General features: G+C 36.7%; 1 protein-coding gene across 3 annotated transcripts in view; it reads left to right on the top strand.

Moving 5' to 3' along the window:
- Nucleotides 1-23,280, top strand: part of RNF180 (ring finger protein 180) — a 135,286-nt gene that overhangs the window by 21,509 nt on the left and 90,497 nt on the right. For all 3 annotated transcript variants that reach the window (XM_053589945.1, XM_053589936.1, XM_053589954.1), the window contains exons 2-3: nt 18,164-18,298; nt 22,808-22,903. In XM_053589945.1, the coding sequence (XP_053445920.1) occupies nt 18,164-18,298; nt 22,808-22,903 (231 nt within the window). The remainder of the gene's footprint in view (nt 1-18,163; nt 18,299-22,807; nt 22,904-23,280) is intronic.

The raw sequence follows: 23,280 nt of genomic DNA, 5'->3' as shown, positions 1-23,280 counted from the left end.
GAAAGAGGTTAAGATAAGTTAAGACGCTCAGGTCTGTTGGCTTCTTGGTCAGTTCTTCATTGGTCAGTGTTTTATCTAGAAGAAGAGACCTACTTTTTTGTCTCTCTAGACAGCAATTTGGGGGAACTAAAAATCCTTTGGGGTAGCCTAGAATTGACCCCTCTATATCCAATAAAAAGTCTTGCTGAGCTGGGTGTGATATGTGTACCTCAAGTCCTAGCTACTCCAGATGCTGAGATGGGAGGACCACTTGAGCCTAGGTAACAGAGAGAGACCCTCTCTCTATAAAAGCTAAAAATGTCTCTCTGTGTAACTGCTCCTTTTGCCTTTAAGAGAAAAGGATTTTAAAGTGAGGTCAATGTGCTTATCTGCTGTCTTTTCAGCTGAATCTTTTCTTGATTATTGATACTTTCACCCATCAAAAAGAATAAAGCTATGCATCTAGTAAAAGGATGGCAAATTAGACAAATACTTTATCAACATTTGGTTAAAACCATGTTTCATATCATACTAATATATTTTGCATAAAGTAAATGTGTTTTAGCCCTATTTCCCTTTCTAAGAAGTCAGCCCAAAAAGCAGTTGAGGAAAGACTGCTCCATTTGACTTCAGGTTCAAGTCTTGTCTTAGATGTTTCCCCTTGAGGACCCTGAAGAATTTTGCCTACTCTTCCCCACCCCAGCAACTGGCTCAAGAACCCCTCATTCTCTCATATGCTTTCACAAGTCTTTGTTATTCTTTGTGTTCTCTGACAAAGCAGTAGTTGCTCCACAAATATTTATTGTATGAATATTTGTAGCCTGCTGTCTTTTCAGCTGAATCTTTTCTTGATTATTGATACTTTCACCCATCAAAAAGAATAAAGCTATGCATCTAGTAAAAGGATGGCAAATTAGACAAATACTTTATCAACATTTGGTTAAAACCATGTTTCATATCATACTAATATATTTTGCATAAAGTAAATGTGTTTTAGCCCTAAAATACAACTTAAAATTAACTGGAAAACAAACAAATCACCAGATTGTATTATTCTTTCTACCATATCTTCTTGGTCCAATAAAACTATTATTGTCACTTTTATTAAAATTATGTTTAGACGTGTCTTTGCTATATTGCTTAAGAATCTCTAAAAATAACTAAACCTATTCATTGGAACAAAAACTTATGGATTCATAATGATTTCTAAGAGTTTTACAAATACACACACACCATTTTGAAAAGTATATTTCAGTATTTCTTAATTCCTCATGTAATTTCTACCTTTTCTTATATTTTTCCCACAAGAAAATGGTGACTGAGACTTCAGTATATGGGTCCTACTCATTACTTTTAGTCATATTTAAAATTCATTCTTTTTTTTTACAGAAGACTTGTAGCAGTTAAATGGGCAAAATTAAATAGAATATGCATTTTTTCAGTAATATTTTACAATTCTTACAGGTGTCACTTGGATTGAAATACTACAGTAGGCATCACGACTAAGTGCCTGAGTTATGTTTGTGAGAGAAGGAAAAGGGGAAAGGAGGAAATTTTCAAGAATAAAGAGGTCGTGTTCCACTTCAGTTGAAGTGCATGGCTTAAAAACCTTTGGGATAGGGTAGGAAGGGAATATTTGTAGCTACTACAGGGTCAAATGTATTTACTATTTCTCATTAATGTCAATATGCATTGAATCATGCCTGGGGACTCACCAAGTCCAGTGGAAGTAGACAAGAAGTATAGGTAAGCAGAGTGAGAAGTGGCTAGCTGGAAATAAGTTGAAAGTTTGGTACTTTCTAAGAAAAATGTTCATGAATGTGAACACCAAAGTGTATGCAGAACCATTTAAACTACTGAGGTTGACTTCATCATGTTCAAACTGAGAAGAGTATAGCATTAACAATAATTGAAGAAGATTGAGGTCGTTCTATGTAAGTCATGATTTAAACAGTTTAAGAGTTAACTAAATTAGAAGCTTCAAATGTTGTTTAGTCATTGCAGCTATCAAGCCTAGAATTACAAAATTGACAGTTTAGAAACAGCCTGATCCAATCTCCTGTATGAAGTATCTCGTATCCTTGACATCAACTGAAAGCTAATACGAGAAGGGTCATGGATTACAAGTGAGCTTTCACTAAATAATGTTTGTGCTTAAAATATTCATTGAACTAAATAAACCACATAAATTCCACAGGAACCTTGTCATAACTGTAAAAAGCTGTTTTAATTTTTACTTAATGTAAGATTACCTTTTATGTCCTGATGCATGCTTCAGTGATTCACAAATTTAATGTTTCTCTGTTGCTTCGAAAACTCAATCATTTACATGTTTGCAATATTTTACAGTGATCATGGATTATAATGTTGGTATTTCTTGCTGTGGCCTGTTTGGATTTGGGCACCTTTTATTCCAGTTCTTCTGTGCTCATAACAGACATCAAAAAGATTCAACATCAGTAGGGCGAACCGACACATTATCAATTTTACAATTAATGTCTGTTCAATCTCATTCCTCACAGTTATTATATATGATGTGTCCATGTGAACAGTTGCTGATTCCCAAACCCATTTCTACAGAGTAATTGTGGATTACTTCTGGGATTACTGTGTCCTGTGTAAGAATGATATTTCTTACAGTAAGGACATGCTATTTCTTTATTTCTACAAAAGAAATATTCCTTCTCATTTTATGGAGACATAATGTACTCAGTATTTCCAGCATACAACTTTTGGGTGATTGATTATGCTGTAATCTTATGGCTACAAATATATTATGGTGCTTGTAGAAAATGTACACATTTTAATTTAAATTCCTATGGGGATTTAGGGGGCCACTGGATATAGTGGCTTATGCTCATAATCCTAACACTGTGGGAGGTCAAGGCAAGAGGATCACTTGAGCCCAGGAATTTGAAGTATTGAGCTATGATGACTCCATTGCACTGTAGCCTGGGTAACAGAGTGAGACTCTGTCTCAAAATAAATAAATAAAAATGTAAAAATAGGTAAATAAATTCCCAGAGGGTATAGACAGTTTAAAAATAAAAGAACAAAATTTAGAAATATTATTTGCTCTGAGATGGTTTGAGCTAGCTAAGTCATTTAAGCATGTTTTTCTAAGTTGAGATATATTGCTTCTTTCATACATTTCGCAATTTTACCTCACTTGGATTTTTATCTTGTCTTACTTTTTAAGAAATATACTGATGATTAATAAGGGAGCCTCAAATTCTTTGGTCACTTCATTTTTAAATTTTTCTTTCTTGTTCACTAATGAAATTTTTTACTTTTGAGGAATTATTAATTCGGTATTTTATGCCATGACTTTATTCTGTGCATGAAGTATAATAGAAAAAACATATAATAAAAGGTGCATTCTAACAATATAGAAATTGAAAAGGCTGACTTGGGTTCTGTAGGTACTGTCCTAGACTGAATTTTACCCTCTTTCCCTAAATCCATATATTAAAACCCTAACTCTCAATGTGACTGTTTTTGGAGATAAAGCCTTTAAGTAAGGTTAAATGATGTCATAAGGGTGGGGCTCTGATCTGATAATACTAGTGAATGAGGACAGAGAGGTACTTACTAAAGTATGCATTTGAAGAGGAAAGGCCATCTATAGGCCAGAAATGAAAGACCTTACTTAAAAAGAAATCCTGCCAGTATCTTAATCTTGGACTTCTAGTCTCCAGAACTAAGAAGATAAATTTCTGTTGTTTAAGCTACTCAGTATTGTGTCATGGTAGCGTGAGCAGAATGATGATTTTAGTAGCGTGAAATGGAGTTCTACTGTGACAAATACATAAAAATGTGGAAAGGCTTTAGAATTAAGTAATGTGTGGAAGCTGGAAGAGTTTTGATGCATATGTTAGAAAAGGTCTAGATTTCCTTGAAGGAATCTTTGGTGGAAATATGGATGTTTAAAGATGATTCTGGTGAGGTCTCAGATAAAAATGAGTAGCGTTATAAGAAGCTAAAAAAAAAGGCAATGTTTGTTATAAAGTGAGAAAGACTTGGCTGCATTGTGTTCTAGTGTTTTTTGAAAGGTAGAACTTGTGAGTAATGACCATGGATAGTTAGCAAAGTAAATTTCTAAGCAAAGTCTTGAAGTTATAACTTAGTTTCTCTACTGCTTATCATAAAATTTGAGAGGAGAGAGATTTATTGTAGGAGGAATTGTTAAGCAAAAAGGAGTGAGGAACTAAGATTTAGAAGAATATCAGTCTGTCCTTATTGTATGAAGATGTTCTGGACAGAAGATCCAGTGTGTGCTGGACAATCTTTTCATAAAGAGATTACCTGTAGTAGGTTTTGGATTTGCTTGAGACCTACCACCCTTTTCTTCATTCTGATTTCTCTTTTTTTAGAATGGGAATGGCTATTCTATGCATGCCCCACCATTGTATTTTAGGAGCAGGTAAGTTGTATGGTTTTGCAGTTTCACAGGTGTAGAGCAATTTTCCCTCAGAATTAATTGTATTTCAACCCTCAACTACACTTTATATTGATGGTAGTTAGATGAGACTTTGGTCTTGGAATTGATACTGACATGGGTTAAGACTTTTGGGGGCTGTTCCAGTAGAAGTTGCAGAAGAGTTCATGAAAAAGTCCCTGGCCTTTGCCAGAGGCTTCAAAGATGACAACGTCTTTAAAGCTAATGAGTGCAGACTCTTTTTCAAGGTGCTGCCTGACAGGATCCTCATCATGAAGGGTGACAAATGTAAGAGTGGAAAACTGTCCAAAGAATATTTCACAGTTCTGCTTTGTGCTAACTCAACCAGAGAGAAACTGAAGCCCATGATGACTGACAAATTGGGAAAGCCATGCTCTGCAAGGACCTAAAGCCCAAAGAACTCCCTGTCACTTAGTGATCAAGCAAATGTGCATGGAAGACTGGTCCCCTATTTGAGGAGTGGGTAAGGGGTATTGATTGAGAAATGAAGAAGAAATGGTCTGGGGCAGCGCCTGTGGCTCAAAGGAGTCGGCCCCATATGCCAGAGGTGGTGGGTTCAAACCCAGCCCTGGCCAAACACTGCAAAAAAAAAAAAAGAAAAGAAAAGAAATTGTCTGTTCTACTGACAGTAGACAACTGTTCTGGCCACCTGCAAGTGAATCATCTCACTAAGGTTGACAGTGAAGTTTCTACCTACAAACATGACTTCCAGTATCCAACCTCTTGACCAAGGCATCATCAAAACACTTAAAATGTGCTACCAAGCCCAGCTCCTAAAGTGAGTCATTACTAAAATACAAACCTGTGGTCTGCCTCTGGAAATAAATTCGTCTGCTGCTTCAGTTAATGCTTTGCTGTCCTCTGGATCAGTTCTGCTTAGAATAAAGTTCATCCAGAAGCAATACAGAAGTGTTTTGGCCCCATCAGATAGTCCATCTCCCATAGCAGACTTTGAAGGATTAGACTTTGAAGGTTTTGTTGCAATAGATGATGATAAGGTGGCAACCTATGATGAACAGACCCAAAAGCAATTTTCCAAGCAATATTGACTGAAGTATAGACCAGTGTAAAAAGGCATGAAGCAGTGATGAAGTGGAAGAAGGATGACACAGAAATTTCAGAGACTCCAAAAGAAGAGAATGTCAGTCACATAATGCACTTGAAGTCGTTAGGTTTGCTAAGTGGTGTAGACAGCATTGAGAATGATTTCTCCACTTACATTTGTAATAAGAATGAGAAACAGATCAAGGTTGGCTCTTTTATCTGAAGGAATGATTAAACCCTGAGAAAACAGTAAATGTATTAATTTTGTATGACACCGTATATATGATTTTACTGTGTTTTGATTATGTATGATTTTGTACGATATTCTCTAATCAAAGCTGTGCAAGAAAGTAAAGTACATGTATCAGTGCAGAATGCCTAGCTCCTTATGTTGACCATCTTCATATGATGATCAGTTTGTTACAGTCTCTTGGGTAGTCAATTTACAGAGGTTCTACTGTATATGAAAGTGATGTAGTTGAGATGAAATCATTACAATGAGCAAATAGTCATTAACCACCTGCTATGTAGTTAGGGAATTAAGAAATATCACATCAAATGCACACGCGCGCGTGTGTGTGTGTAATCTTAAGTATGGTTTATTTATACATGTATTCTCAGCTTTCAGCATCAAGGAACAAACTTGCTAACCAGTGGGATTTATATACAGTAAATACTTCCTTAATGTTGTGGATAGGTTCTTGGAAACTACAAAACCAATTTTACCATAGGCTAATTGATATTAATAAGAGTTAATTTCCTATGGCCTATTTTTGGTCACAAATAGGTCACCAAACTTCTAAACACCAAAATACTTCCATTAATATCAAACACTGAAATAAATGTGAGCTATATATACATTTACGAAAGATTAATAAAAACAAATAAGATTTATTCAGTTATTCCAGTTCAGAGTCTCAGGTGGCTAGAGCCTAATCTTGGCAGTTCAGGGTGCAAGGCAGGAACCAGCCCTGGACAGGATGCCATCCCCCCACATGGCCCACTCACACACAGCCACATTTGCTCAGACTGGGACAATTTAGACACAACAGTTCACTTAACATGCACATCTTTGGGATGTGGGAGGAAATCAGAATACCTAGAGACAACCCACAAAGACGTGAGGAGAATGTGCACACTCCACAGAGAAAGTGGCACCGTATCCCTGGCTGGGAACAAATTTTTCTTCCCCATCAATGTTATAACAACAATATTGAGCAAAATAATGTTGTTATTCAAGGAACTGCTATAGTTCTAACAAGATGGAAATATCTATAGCCTAAAAAAGAAAAAGGATGCCATGTATTAGCAGGCACTTAGTTTCTTCTTCATTGATTAACTCTTTCCAATCCTATACCTCTTATTAACTTTTTTTCTATTGCTTTAGCTAGGAATGCTGGTACAAACGTGAATAAAAGGGCAGATAATCAGAATCACTGTGCTCTTTCATATTTTCATGGAATGCTTTTAAAGTTTCATCATCAAGTATTACAATTGCTAAAATTTTTGATAAACTCCTTGAGCAGAATAAGAATGTTTCTTTTTATTGTTAGAATGCGTTTTTTTTGGTTTTGTTTTGTTGAGACAGAGTCTTTCTATGTCACCCTCAGTAGAGTGCCATGGTGTCACAACTCACAGCAACCTCAGACTCTTGAGCTTAAGTGATTCTCCTGCCTTAGCCTCCCAAGTAGCTGGGACTACAGGTGCCCGCCATAATGCCCAGCTGTTTTTTGTTGTTGTTGTTGTCATCGTTCACAAGCCTGGGCTGGGTTCGAACCTGCCAGCCCCGGTACGTGTGGCTGGTGCCCTAACCACTGAGCTATGAGTGCCGAGCCGGAGTTTTTGTTTTTTAATCATGATTAAGTGCTGAATTCCACCAAAAATTTTATTTTTGCAACTTCTCAATGAACATGTTTTTCTCCTTTTATCTTTTATTTTCTTAAATATATTGAATAGATTTTGTTTCCTGAATTCTTGGTCAAAGTCTATTATTCTTATAATTGATAGTTCTCTTGGCTAATATTTTATTTAGGATTTTAGCATCTTTGTTCATAGATTGGTCTATAATTTTCATATACCTTAGTCTACTTAAATATTTGTCTCTTTATATGTCAAAGTAATATTTGTCTTATAGAATTATTTGGGGGAGTTGTTTGTCCTTTTCTGTTTTATGAACTATAATTATACGTATTGTCCAGTTGTTAAAATATGGGTAAAAATTTTCAGTTAATTCCCTTTCAATTTTTTTTGAGACAATAACTGCGTTCTATTTCAATTCCGAAAATTGCTTTCATTTTCTAACTTTAGGTTAGTTTTATACACTTCATCTCAACTTTAAATTTATGAGTAACGAGGTCATCAAAGATTGGAGACCCAGGAGTGTGGAATTGCACCTCTGCCAAATGCTACACTTTTTTTTTTTTTTTACCATAAAGAGTAACAGATAACAAAAGGTAGACAAAGAAATGGAAGATTATAGTTCTAGTGCTTTGTGTTATAGAAAATTTCAACTTAATATTTTTTTGTTTTTGTTTGTTTTGGGGGTTTTTTTGTGGTTTTTGGCCGGGGCTGGGTTTGAACCCGCCACCTCCGGCATATGGGACCGGCGCCCTACTCCTTGAGCCACAGGTGCTGCCCAACTTAATCTTTTATAAATATTTTTCTCCATAGGGACTCATCTATCCTTCTTAAAAATTTTAGGAGTCATTTTATTCTTTACTGCCATATACATGTAGTTAAAGAACTGTTGAAGTAGTAACTATTTTTTTTATGAAGTATTTACTTTTAAATACATGTCTTTTTAAAGTTCTTTGTGAAAAAATGAAAGGAATGCATAAAACTTCCTGCAGCCTATGAAAGGCTGATGGTGGTTTTTTTTTTTTTTTGACAATGGAAAAATACACATTTTATTTTACTCTCATATACAACACTGATTATTGGGCCGTGGTCATCTGGGGGATTTAACATGTTGAGGAGTCTTCATAAAGGACTTCATCTACCTTCATGTCATTTTCATCCACTGGGACCTGGAGGCAAATCTGTTCTTTGAAAGCCAGGGCCAGGGTGTAGGGCTTCACCCACCCCCTCCATACTCCAAGCAGTGCTTCAAGTAGGCGTCGTAGTAGCACTTGCCCCTCCCCAGTCGGTTGCCGTGTTTGTCAAACTCAATCCCCAGCATGAAGATGAGATCAAGTCCCGCTTCTGGGTCAGTAGATGGGACTGGAGGAGCCGCTCCTCAACACTTAGGGCTGGCAGACGCTGGTTCAGCTCAGCCCACAGGTTCTGCTTGGTGCCCCTCACAGCGGCCGCCACAGTCTCGCGCCCGAGCCGAGTCCAATCCCGCCCTTGGCCTCGCTCCGGCCACTGCCTGCCGATTCGCCGACCTGGGGAGCGGGGGTCAGGCCCAACTCTCTGTATTATTTCTTTTTTTTTTTTTTTTTTTTTTTTTTGTAGAGACAGAGTCTCACTGTACCGCCCTCGGGTAGAGTGCCGTGGCGTCACACGGCTCACAGCAACCTCTAACTCCTGGGCTTCCGCGATTCTCTTGCCTCAGCCTCCCTAGTAGCTGGGACTACAGGCACCCGCCACAACGCCCGGCTATTTTTTTTTTTTTTTTTTGTTGTTGCAGTTTGACCGGGGCTGGGTCTGAACCCGCCACCCTCGGCATGTGGGGCCGGCGCCCCACTCGCTGAGCCACAGGCGCCGCCCTTTTTTTTTTTTTTTTTTATTGTTGGGGATTCATTGAGGGTACAATAAGCCAGTTACACTGATTGCAATTGTTAGGCAAAGTCCCTCTTGCAATCATGTCTTGCCCCCATAAAATGTGACACACACTAAGGCCCCACCCTCCTCCCTCCATCCCTCTTTCTGCTTCCCCCCCCATAACCTTAATTGTCATTAATTGTCCTCATATCAAGATTGAGTACATAGGATTCATGCTTCTCCATTTTTGTGATGCTTTACTAAGAATAATGTCTTCCACTTCCATCCAGGTTAATACAAGGATGTAAAGTCTCCATTTTTTTTAATGGCTGAATAGTATTCCATGGTATACATATACCACAGCTTGTTAATCCATTCCTGGGTTGGTGGGCATTTAGGCTGCTTCCACATTTTGGCAACGGTAAATTGAGCTGCAATAAACAGTCTAGTACAAGTGTCCTTATGATAAAAGGATTTTTTTCCTTCTGGGTAGATGCCCAGTAATGGGATTGCAGGATCCAATGGGAGGTCTAGCTTGAGTGCTTTGAGGTTTCTCCATACTTCCTTCTAGAAAGGTTGTACTAGTTTGCAGTCCCACCAGCAGTGTAAAAGTGTTCCCTTCTCTCCACATCCAGGCCAGCATCTGCAGTTTTGAGATTTTGTGATGTGGGCCATTCTCACTGGGGTTAAATGATATCTCAGGGTTGTTTTGATTTGCATTTCTCTAATATACAGAGATGATGAACATTTTTTCATGTGTTTGTTAGCCATTCGTCTGTCGTCTTTAGAGAAAGTTCTATTCATGTCTCTTGCCCATTGATATAAGGGATTGTTGGCTTTTTTCATGTGGATTAATTTGAGTTCTCTATAGATCCTGGTTATCAAGCTTTTGTCTGATTGAAAATATGAAAATATCCTTTCCCATTCTGTAGGTTGTCTCTTTGCTTTGGTTATTGTCTCCTTAGCTGTACAGAAGCTTTTCAGTTTAATGAAGTCCCATTTGTTTATTTTTGTTGTCGTTGCCATTGTCATGGCAGTCTTCTTCATGAAGTCTTCCCCCAGGCCAATATCTTCCAGTATTTTTCCTATGCTTTCTTTGAGGATTTTTATTGTTTCATGCCTTAAATTTAAGTCCTTTATCCATCTTGAATCAATTTTTGTGAGTGGGGAAAGGTGTGGGTCCAGTTTCAGTCTTTTACATGTAGACATCCAGTTCTCCCAACAGCATTTATTGAATAGGGAGTCTTTCCCCCAAGGTAAGTTCTTGTTTGGTTTATCAAAGATTAGGTGGTTGTAAGATGTTAGTTTCATTTCTTGGTGTTCAATTCGATTCCAAGTGTCTATGTCTCTGTTTTTGTGCCAGTACCATGCTGTCTTGACCACTATGGCTTTGTAGTACAGACTAAAATCTGGTATGCTGATGCCCCCAGCTTTATTTTTGTTACTAAGAACTGCCTTAGCTATACGGGGTTTTTTCCGGTTCCATACAAAACGCAGAATCATTTTTTCCAAATCTTGAAAGTACGATGTAGGTACTTTGATAGGAATGGCATTGAATAGGTAGATTGCTTTGGGAAGTATAGACATTTTAACAATGTTAATTCTTCCCATCCATGAGCATGGTATGTTCTTCCATTTGTTAATATCCTCTGCTATTTCCTTTCTGAGGATTTCATAGTTTTCTTTATAGAGGTCCTTCACCTCCTTCGTTAGGTATATTCCTAGGTATTTCATTTTCTTTGAAACTATGGTGAAGGGAGTTGTGTCTTTAATTAGCTTCTCATCTTGACTGTTATTGGTGTATACAAAGGCTACTGACTTGTGGACATTGATTTTATATCCTGAAACATTACTGTATTTTTTGATGACTTCTAGGAGTCTTGTGGTTGAGTCTTTGGGGTTCTCTAAGTATAAGATCGTGTCGTCAGCAAAGAGGGAGAGTTTGACCTCCTCTGCTCCCATTTGGATTCCCTTTATTTCCTTGTCTTGCCTAATTGTATTGGCTAGAACTTCCAGCACTATGTTGAATAGTAAAGGTGACAGAGGACAACCTTGTCTGGTTCCAGTTCTAAGAGGAAAAGCTTTCAGTTTTACTCCATTCAGTAAAATATTGGCTGTGGGTTTGTCATAGATAGCTTCAATCAGTTTTAGAAATGTGCCACCTATGCCTATACTCTTCAGTGTTCTAATTAGAAAAGGATGCTGGATTTTATCAAATGCTTTTTCTGCATCTATGGAGAGGATCATGTGATCTTTATTTTTGCCTCTGTTAATATGGTGGATAACGTTTATGGACTTGCGTATGTTAAACCAGCCTTGCATCCCTGGGATGAAGCCTACTTGATCATGATGAATGACTTTTTTGATGATAAGCTGTAATCTATTGGCTAGAATTTTGCTGAGAATTTTTCCATCTATATTCATGAGTGAGATTGGTCTGAAATTCTCCTTTTTGCTTGGGTCTTTTCCTGGTTTTGGTATCAGGGTGATGTTTGCTTCATAGAATGTGTTGGGGAAGATTCCTTCTTCCTCAATTTTTTGGAATAATTTCTGCAGTACAGGAATAAGCTCTTCCTTGAAGGTTTGATAGAATTCTGGAGTGAAGCCATCTGGACCAGGGCATTTTTTAGTTGGAAGCTTTTTTATTGTTTCTTTGATCTCAGTGCTTGAAATTGGTCTGTTCAGGAGGTCTATTTCTTCCTGGCTAAGTCTAGGGAGAGGGTGTGATTCCAAATATTGATCCATTTCCTTCACATTGTCAAATTTCTGGGCATAGAGTTTCTGGTAGTATTCAGAGATGATCTCTTGTATCTCTGTGGGATCAGTTGTTATTTCCCCTTTATCGTTTCTGATTGAGGTTATTAGAGATTTTACTTTTCTATTTCTAGTTAGTCTGGCCAATGGTTTATCTATTTTATTTATTTTTTCAAAAAACCAACTCCTTGTTTCATTAATTTTCTGAATGATTCTTTTGTTTTCAATTTCATTGATCTCTGATTTGATTTTGGATATTTCTTTTCTTCTACTGGGTTTAGGCTTAGATTGTTCTTCTTTTTCCAATTCCATAAGATCTCTTGTGAGATTGTTGATGTGCTCTCTTTCTGTTTTTCGAATGTAGGCATCTAAAGCGATGAATTTTCCTCTCAAAACTGCTTTTGCAGTATCCGACAGGTTTTGGTAGCTTGTGTCTTCATTGTTGTTGTGCTCAAGGAAGTTAATGATTTCCTGTTTTATTTCTTCCTTCACCCATCTGTTATTCAACAGAAGATTGTTTAATTTCCATGCCTTTGGGTGGGGTTGAGCATTTTTGTTACAGTTGAGTTCTATCTTTAGTGCCTTATGGTCTGAAAAGATACAAGGTAAAATTTCAATTCTTTTGATTCTGTTGATATTTGTTTTGTGTCCCAGGATATGATCAATTTTGGAGAATGTTCCATGGGGTGATGAGAAGAATGTATATTCTTTATCTTTGGGGTGGAGTGTTCTATATACGTCTATCAAGCATAGTTGTTCTAGGGTCTCATTTAAATCTCTTACATCTTTGTTTAATTTCTGTTTAGAGGATCTGTCCAGCTCTGTAAGAGGTGTGTTAAAGTCCCCTGTTATGATGGTATTATCAGATATCATATTGCTCAGACTGAGTAAGGTCTGCTTCAAGAATCTGGGAGCATTTAAATTGGGTGCATAAATATTTAGAATTGAAATGTCTTCTTGTTGTAGTTTTCCCTTGACCAATATAAAGTGACCATCTTTGTCTTTTTTGACTTTAGTTGCTTTAAATCCACATGTATCTGAAAATAAGATTGCAATTCCTCTTTTCTTCTGAATTCCATTTGCCTGAAAAATTGTCTTCCAACCCTTGACTTGGAGCTTTAATTTGTCTTTTGAAGCCAGGTGTGTTTCTTGCAGACAGCAAATGGATGGCTTGTGTTTTTTAATCCAGTCAGCCAATCTATGTCTCTTCAGTGGGGAATTCAAGCCATTAACATTTATTGAGATAATGGATAAGTGTGGTAGTATTCTATTCGTCTTATTTGGTGAGAGTCCATTGCTTAGTTTTATCTTTTGCATCAGTGTGGAGGTTAGGTTCTGTCCTTTGATTTCTGAGTTCTTAATTTGCTGCTGATCCATTGTGGTGGTCAGTGTGCAGAATAGGTTGAAGTATTTCCTGTAGAGCTGGTCTTGTTGTGGCGAATTTCCTCAATGTTTGTATATCCGTAAATGATTTGATTTCTCCGTCAATTTTGAAGCTTAGCTTAGCAGGGTACAGAATTCTGGGCTGAAAATTGTTCTGTTTAAGTAAATTAAAGGTAGATGACCATTGTCTTCTTGCTTGGAAAGTTTCATTAGAGAAGTCTGCGGTAACTCTGATGGATTTGCCCCTGTAGGTCAACTGGCGCTTACTCCTGGCAGCTTGCAGAATCTTTTCTTTTGTCTTGACTTTGGACAGGTTCATCACAATGTGTCTTGGAGAAGCTCGGTTAGAGTTGAGGCGACCCGGGGTCCGATATCCCTCTGAAAGCAGTGTGTCACAATCTTTGGTGATGTTTGGGAAATTTTCTTTTATAATATTCTCTAGTATGGCTTCCATTCCTCTGGGGCATTCTTCTTCCCCTTCTGGAATTCCTATAACTCGTATGTTGGAACGCTTCATAAAGTCCCATAATTCTGACAGTGAACGTTCTGCTTTCTCTCTCTTCTTTTCTGCCTCTTTTACTGTCTGAGTTATCTCAAGAACTTTGTCTTCTACCTCTGAAATTCTTTCTTCTGCATGGTCTAACCTGTTGCTGATACTTTCCATTGCATCTTTAAGTTCCCTAATTGACTGTTTCAGTTCCTTCAGGTCTGCTATATCCTTTTTATATTCTTCATATCGTTCATCTCTTATTTGATTCTGTTTTTGGATTTCCTTTTGGTTATTTTCCACTTTATTAGCAATTTCCTTCATTGTTTCCATCATTTCTTTCATTGTTTTCAACATGTGTATTCTAAATTCCCTTTCTGTCATTCCTAACATTTCTATACTGGTGGAATCCTCTGCAGTAGCTACCTCATGGTCCCTTGGTGGGGTTGTTCTAGACTGGTTCTTCATGTTGCCTGGAGTTTTCTGTTGATTCTTCCTCATGAGTGATTTCTTTTATCTGTTTGCTTGCCCTAATTTTCCTTTCACTTCCTCTTGCTCTTTAAGTTCTTGTGCCTGTGGACTAAGGGTTACAGGACCAGAAGGGTGAGAAGGTTGAAGAGCAAAAAAAAAGGGGATGAAAGAAAGGAGGACCGAGTGATTAGAAAAAAAGAAAGATAGAGAAAGGAGTGGGGGTGGGTATAAGGAATATTGACAAAAAGAAGAGAGGCACAGAAAGAGGGAGACAGGGCAATATAGGTGTACAGTAGGGTACTTTGACACAACCTTAAAAAATCCCACCTTCTGGGGGTGCCCAGTTGCGTGGTTCCCTTGAGGTCAGCAGCTCTTTGCTAACCTGATCAGACACAGTACCCCACCTCCACCAAGTAGAGAGGAAAGACAAAAATGCTATAAATCAAACCAAAACAAGCAAACAGAAAACTTTACAGGGATAAAATTGGGTGAAAAACCAAATTATATCGGTAGAAACACTAGCAAAAATGAAGTTGAAGTTATTAAAAAAGGCCGCAATGGGAAATTATAATTAAACTAGGAAAATTGAGAAAGAAAAAGGGATCTGTGTGGAAAAGATTGAAATTAAAAAAACAAAAGAATATCAGCAACGTCAAAATAAACAAACAAAAAAAACAACCAAGCAAAAAAAGGAAAAAAAAAATACACAACCAAAAACAAAGCAGTTTGTATATGTTATTGAATATTGTCTGGGCAACACGTGGTCTTCTGGGGTATGAGATGTTAGTCACAGTTCAGATACGACTGGAGGCTGCTGATTACTCAAACCCCAGCAGGTAGACACCCTGAATCTCTCTTCAGCCTACTTAAAAGGCACTTTGAACTTGTAAACTTGCTGAGCAGAAGCTTTCCCAGCTTTCTTGCTGGAATCGCTGCTGAAGTGGCTATCCACTTACTCAGTGTGCCAAAACCGGTCTCACTCTGCCCCTGAGGGTTAGGGCTGCAAGGCGGCTCAGACCCCACCCTTAGGCTACTTGGTTGCTGGGTTACCAGCTCCCACCCGTTTCTAGCTCTGCGACCCTGAGGGCGGAGCTTGCCGGGGCAGATCACTGACAATGGATCCGTGTGACCCACCACCAAACACATTAGCTCCGTCTGGCTCAGCGGCTCAGACTGGGGCCCTAGACAACGGCCAAAGTTCTCGCACTCCCGCTCAGGCCTTCCCCAAGGCAGTTCAACTCAGTGCCAAGTCCAAGGACATCAAAACAGTTCACAGGTAAGGCCTTTCTGGTTTGCAGTCTCGCTGCTACTGAACTTACAGTTGTGGGCGGGTTTAGACGGATTGAACACACGCGACCACTTGCCGGTTTTCCACGGATTTAGTCCTCCTCTTGGGGTCCAGAAGTCTCTCGCTGACTCCCTGTATCCTCATAGGAGTGATGATAGGCAGTTCCCACCAGCCAGAGACGCCTGGAGTCCTATCTCCCCAGACTCACGGTGCCCAGATGCAAGGAAGCTGTTACTCGGCTGCCATCTTGCTCTGCCTCCGCTGATGGTGGTTTTACGGAAGAATCCTTGTTCAATTTTTTAGTTGAAAGCTGAATTAGGCACCTTTCTATAGTGCATCATTTTTATTTGAATGATTGACAAACTATAGTTATTCAGATATGGATATTTGGTGTTAGAATTAATAAAATTTGAACTTTAAACTAAAACAAAGTTGGAAAATTATGACCTTGACTGCTGCTGCCTAATGAAGAACTTACTTTGCTAAGATTGGTGGTGATATTAATGAATGTGATTTTTCCATATTGCATAGTGAAATGTTTCAGTTTTTGAGAAATAGATATAACTCAACAAAATGTTATTTTCCAAATACCCAATGCATTCAGGAAATTCCAGAAAGCAACAGAAATATAAGGATAGGTAGTGAGGAAATCCATGCGCAATATTAAGCCAATATTAAGGAAGTCAAGCAAACACTAACATAGTTTGGTTGAAGAGACCAAATGTAAGACAAGAAATAAGGTTGGGTGACATAAACTGTGACATAGGTAGGAAGAGCTGAGGTCTAGGGAGCATCCCATCTTAGAAAACATATGTATCTGATCTGATTAAAACTGGAATAAGAGACGAGAAACAGGATTTGGGAAGAAAACAGAAGACTAATATGCCTGAATTTCTGTAATTTCTGCAAGTTTCAGTAATTTCTGTAAGTTCTGTAAGTCCGTAAGTTCTGCAGTCATATGAATATTAATGTCAGAATCTTACTGTTTGTTATCCTGACTTGTTGACTCAGAACTTAATCCACTGAAGAGTCCCTCCAGGCATTTCTGAATATGTGGGCATCTTAAATGTACTTAGCAATAAATTCGTTTTCATGTTTGTTGTACTGTCTCCCAAAATCACCTTGTCTTTGCTCCTTCTGCTTATTTGAGTAGTTCTGCAGTTGCTCCTTGGCATCCTCAAAGTGTAAACCCCTGGGGTGTATGCTGCCCAAAATTCTTTGGACCCCATATGTACCAGAGTTCAGAAAATAAGAGTTTTAAGTTTATTTATGCATTTCCCTCTCTTCCTAAAACCCATACTAGTTGGTGTTGAATTGGGGATAGATTTGAGTTGGCAGCCAACAAATATGCTGTATTCAAATCTTTTCACAGACCACCATCTTGTTAACAGATTGATTTGCCGTGTTTGACCCCTGCTTGTAGCATAAATTTTCTGACACATACCACCTTAGTTGTCCTATAAAATGATCTCTCTTGTATAGCCTGCAGTTTTCCTTTCAAGCTCAAATATTTATAAACATAGTTGTATTTCTCCCCAATAGGCTTCTCACCATCATTGCAAAAGTACTTCTATTTGTTTTGTTTCACTAGTTGGCCAGACATACTTAGCACTTAGTATAGAAAGAGGACTGTGAGCTGAGCTCTCTGCCATATCTTGTTCACTTGATTTCAACAAACATTTGTGGAGGGCCTTTTTGGTGCCAGGTACCATGTTTTTTGATTGTAAGAATAGAATTACATAAAGAGGAGTGCTTTTCATGAGTTCACAGTTACATTTTTAAGACACAACATTCAATGCCTATAATGACCAAATGACATTGCCTTTCTTTATAATGGATAATTATCAGGCAAGTTATTAAATATACTGTACTGTTTTGGAATTCTTACATATTAGTGTGAAACTACTACCTCAAATTGGTCTAAATCCAAGTACTGACATACAATCTCAGGTATAAAAACAGACTGAAAAATTTCTGGGGTGATTCTTGTTGAGCATATACATCAGGAGATGTAGTATAGTTAACTGTTCCAGTGGGTATAATATAAAGGAGAAATTATTGCATTCACACTGAAAGATTTTCACCATCAATTTAAGGTAAGCACTAGCAGTTTTCGGAGTTAACTACAACTCAATAAATTTATTATACTTAAAATTTAATCCTGTAGCTATTCAAAACATCCTACTTAGAAGAATTATTTGTAAATCTTTGTCATAACTCTTTTGAAATCACTGTAGTAACTTAACTGAATTGACTATCCAGCTGTTGCTTTTCACCACTTTTAGTGAGAGACAAATGGAAAGCGATAGACACGAAATGTTGTACAAAAAGAAATAAGCTTGTAGTCACCAACATAATGCATCATCCTCATAATTAAATGGAATTCTCCATCTCAGACGTAGTTTATAGAGTACCCTTAGCCTAAGACCTGGAAACTAGTAGGTACCTCAATAAATGATGGTTCTCTTACTTTAAGTTCCACTTGTAGCTAATGCTGTGTTAAGGATTTAGCAAATCAAGTTGCTGTGTTAAGGATTTAGCAAATCAAGTTTATGTGACAGTTTAATAGTCTAAAAATTTATTAATGTTCCCACAGATGAAAAGAAGTGAAGAATTGGTCATTAAAAATCATAACCAAGAGGAAATAAGTATTCTTCGCTGTTGGAAATGTAGAAAATGTATTGCAAGTTATGGTTGTTTCATGGAATATCCTGAGAACCAAGTGATTAAGGTGAGTGTTGTTAACTCCAATCTTGAAACAATTTCCTAGTATTGGAATGCTATGGGTAGACTCACACATGGGCATGTTTCCTACTTTGCAGCCGATGAAGCTTTTATCTCATTTTACCTGACTTACCTTCCATGGTTATGATGAATTATACCTTTATCTGCTAATGTTAAAGGCAAATTTTTAACTATAATAACATAGTCATTATTTTTTACCCCTACCGTGAGTGTACCTTAATGATTACTGCACTATTAAATTCAGGATTCTAGTGAGAAATAGAATGCATTGCTGTGGATTGAATTGTGTTCCCCTAGATGTATATTTTGAAGCTGCGATGTGACTGTATCTGAGGATAGGGTCTTTAGGTTAAATGACGTCATAAGGATAAGTCCCTACTCCAATAGGTTTCTGGTTCTATTGAGGAAAAGAAAGGCAGAGAGAGAGAGACAACATGAGAGAGTAGCCATCTGCAAGCTAGAAAGAGACCCTACACAAGCTGGTACCCCGATCTTAGACTTTAAGTATCCAGAACTGTGAGAAAATAAATTTCTGTTTAAGTCATTCAGAGTCTATAGCATTTTGTTTGGGCAGACCCAGCAGACTAAGAAACCACAGGTCCTATAACAAACACTGGAAATTCAAAGATGGGCAGAAGAAAGATGGTCTGTCCTTGTGAAGTTTTCAGGATTTATAATTTAATAATATTTAATGTAATAATGTATTATATCACCATTAATTATTATATAATAGTTAAATATTAAATTTTTAATTAAATATTAAAATAATTAAGTGTTTATAATATTGGCCAATCATTAAAATATTAGATATTGGTCAGTTATATAAATATAAATTATTAACTATATAAGTGGCAAAAACGAAAAGCATAGGCAGCCATAAGAGTTAGGATATAGACAGGATACTGGACCTAGACAGGATACTATAAGGAGAAGGTTTTTCTGAGGAAGCAACTTGTGTGAAGATGTGATGGACAAGTGAGGACAGTATAGAAAGGAGACATTTCAGAGTTTCGGAACCACCATGTTTAAAGGCCTACTGTTGAGTGTACAACTGTATGGGCAAAGGGCACTCTTACAACTGTGACTCAATCTGTACGAAAACGAAGTATGTAAATAAAACATGTATACCCCCTAATATTTTGCAATAAAAAAATAATAAAGTGAAAAATAAAAATAAATAATCAAAAGCCTTGTAGTGGATCCACAGAGCTAAAAGAGATTGTCGTGATTGAAGTTCAGAGATCAAGAAGGAGTTTTGCAAAATTCAGGATTAGAAAGATAAGTATTGATTAGATCATTTATGGTCTCATAGTCAAGTTCAAGACAATGATCTTTATTCTAGGAGCTGAGAAGTCAATGAGAGGGAGTTATACAGTCTGAATTTTAACAAGATCACTTTGGTATAAAGTTGAAACTATTATGCCTTCTCAAAGTACAACTAGGAAAAACAGGTAGTCTAATAAAATTTTAGATTGTTTACATTTGTAACATTAAACATTTAATTACATTAAATACGTTTTGTTATATAATCTTTTCTCTGTGGTGTTTATATCTTCAGTAATTAAATAATGTAGTTGACTCACTTTTAAAGAATTAGCTAGGGGAATTTTATTGCTTACTTTGGAAATACTAAGTGTTAAAGATCTTTCAAAACATATATTAATATTAAATTGTTTAACGTTTTACTTTAAACATGTTCCACTTAATCAAAATATTAAAGATAATGTGATAAAAATATATTACATTTATAATTTTAAATTAAGTGAAGAAAACATTTCCTGTTCTTAAATAAGAAACAAAATAACAATACATTAGCTCCCTCTGCTGCTTGAACAAATTATTTCACTTATAAGCATTTAGTCAACCTTTTTTTGATGGCATTATTTGAACTTGGCTGTTAATTATGTTTTCCTCTTTCCCTTTCTCCTTCCCTCATATGATAAATTTGAGATACAGAAAAAAAATCTATTAAGATTTTTAAATCCTACTATAATCATCATTCCTAATGTTTAGCTTAATTTTTCCATGGAGATAACATGTTGTGCCAATACTTTAAGGCTTTAAATTCCTCAAATCGGTTTGCTTTCAGTTTCATCATTCTTCTTAAAATATATCCATTAAACTTGTTTCATCATATATACATGATTTTTTAATTAAGCAAATTAAGACATAGATACTCTTTATAAGAGTCTTCTAAGGAATTAGAGTTATACTAATCTGAATGACTGTCAGTTCCTAAAGGAAGGAATTGATGTGTGTGATGTGGATGTTTCACAAGATTAAGTCTATTTTTCAAAACTTTTTTTCCACACATTTATTTTGTTTCTGAAGCAAAATATTTAGGTAAAGCTATATTCTTTATTTTATTGTCATTTCCAATAAATTTCTAATGTTCTTTTAAAAATAGATTTGTATAGTCATTTAAAATTTTTATATAAGTCCAAATTGTTGCAAATTAAGATTTTTAAATGAAAAACTTCTGACAATACAAAAAGTAAAAACAAGCACACTTTTATCAGTGTACATTTCGGGTAGTCTTCAATATTTAGGAGAAAATACTTTAAAAATTAAAGGGGCTAGGGAAGGTACAGGATAAAGAATAGAGTGAAAAATACGAAGTAGGGATCTTTCAGTCACCCAGCATTTATTAAGTACCTTTTATATTTTAGGCACTGTCTCATGACCTAAGGTTACAATAAAGACTTAAGCAGATGCCCCATGGAACTTACCAACTAATGGGATTAAACTATAACCTGGGAATTAAAACAAAAAAGCCCTCTACTATTTGGATTAGAGATTTTTCCAGAAAATAAAAGGATGAAAACCAGTGTCATGTGTCATGAGTATAAACAGAATGAAATTATAATTTCATTTTGGATTTATAGAAAATAAAAATATTTGGGGGCGGCGCCTATGGCTCAAAGGAGTGGGGCGCTGGCCCCATATGCTGGAGGTGGCAGGTTCAAACCCAGCCCTGGCCAACAACAACAACAACAAAATATATATAATATATATATATATATATATATATATATATTTGGAATATATTGTTCCTGGAAGAATATATTTGTAAGCGCAATAATACTATAAATACTAACATGAAGTACAGTTAAAAGTATTGAAAATCTGGAGCAACATAATTATTTAGAATCATTTAAACATACAAGGACTGTCCAGAAAGGATCAGCCATGTGTGTCTGTTTTTCATATTCCCTGGCCTGATACTTTTTGGACAACCCTTTATATATATAGATAGATATCTTTATAAAACTATACATATAAAATTAAATGGTACAGATCCTTTCCATCTTTTAGTGTTATTCTGTATTTAAAGGTAAGTTTCTCAGACTGCTTGGTAGATTGCGGTTAGGGAAGATCTTCAGTTGAATGCTTTGCTCTAAGTCATCCTAATTTTTACATAAGTGAGAGAGAAAAGCCAGTAATGACTGAACTTAATCACTGTAAGAACGTAAAGTGTTGGAAAAGACAGATGGTAAAAGCACACAAAATCAGATTCTAAAAAAGATGCCTGGATTCTTAATGTATGAGAATTATAGTAGAAGTTACTTAGAGTGTAGTCACTCTGGTCCAAGAGTATAAGTACTTTTGATGCTTCTGATGTAGAGACCATCTTTGTGGAAATTCTCTCTTAAGGTAGCCCTTTATTGAGCTGTTGGTCGAGGTTACTTTAGTGCTAATCAGAAGAGAACTTGGCACTTATCATAATGTTGCCGGTCTGTCTCAAATTCTCTGTAGAAATTGGCACCCACAGATTTCTCAGAGTAATCAAAGTTTAACGTTCTGGAACTACCAGTGACTGAACAATGCCAGAATTTCTCCCTGTAGAGGGCAAATCTGCTAATATCTGTTAACATTTGTATTATGTTGCGGGGTTAGGAAAAAGAATACAAGGGTGCTTGCTTGTTTTCATGTAGTTTTCCTGCTGCCGAACCCATGTAGACAGATTGTAACTTAAAGTTTCTCTTCTCATGCTAAAATGGAAGGTTTGCTTTTCAAAAGATGTATTAATCTGCCATATGCTTTTCCATGTACAGACCTGCACTGAAGCATGCCCACTTCTGCCCGGTTTATTTGGTGGATTGGTAGACTTATTTAGAGGAGCAGCTTCAACTGCAGTTTTGAAGAAACCTTTATTCCTGGTATAGGGGAGGGCACCTCTCACAGTAGATTTTTCATGACCTGCTTTAAGGGATGTCAGAAAATCCCTCCTAGCTTTTTGACCTGCTCAGGAGTTTTTGTTTGGTAAACTCAGTTGAATGGAGTTTTGTTTTAAGTCACAGGTTGCTATTTCCTAAAAAAACATTTTGCATACTTTGTGGTTTGTTTTTGATTGTGGGAATGAGGAAAGGAGGGCAGTGTATATTTGCTTTGTAGTGAAAACTGAATTTGTATTTTTGAGTTATAATTAAATATGAAATTTATGAAATGAATCCTGAACTAGTAATTACAAATATCACTGATTTTTATTTAACAGGATAAAGGTGACCCAGGTGATGCTGAAAATATTTGTCACGTGTGGCACATGAATATAGAAGCCCTTCCAGAATGGATAAACTGCCTAATACAAAAAGTAAGTGTCTTCGTTGCTGAGTAAAATTAGGAATATACAATATTCAGAATGTTTTTGTTTTCATTTTAGAGCTATTTTTCTTGGATGCATTGCTTAGCTAACCATTAGCTGTCCCCACCCCCTTTATACCTCTTTGCACTACTTTTCTCCCTTCTGTCCTGTATACCTATTTATGCTGTAAAGATACATACATACTGTCAGTAACATACATTGCTTATAAATATACATAAGGATGCATGACATAAATATCTATTATTATGCATACACACGCCATAGCTTAATAATCTTGTTACTTGCCTAGCTCCCCACTAGAATATGACCTCCAAGAAGAGAGGGACTTCTATATTTTTTTCACTACTATATCCTCAGCACCTAGA

This window comes from Nycticebus coucang, chromosome 1, assembly GCF_027406575.1.
Source record: "Nycticebus coucang isolate mNycCou1 chromosome 1, mNycCou1.pri, whole genome shotgun sequence".
NCBI classification, from domain to species: Eukaryota; Metazoa; Chordata; class Mammalia; order Primates; family Lorisidae; genus Nycticebus; species Nycticebus coucang.
Note: the sequence above shows the minus strand (reverse complement) of the source record. Positions and strands in the feature narration are given on the sequence as shown.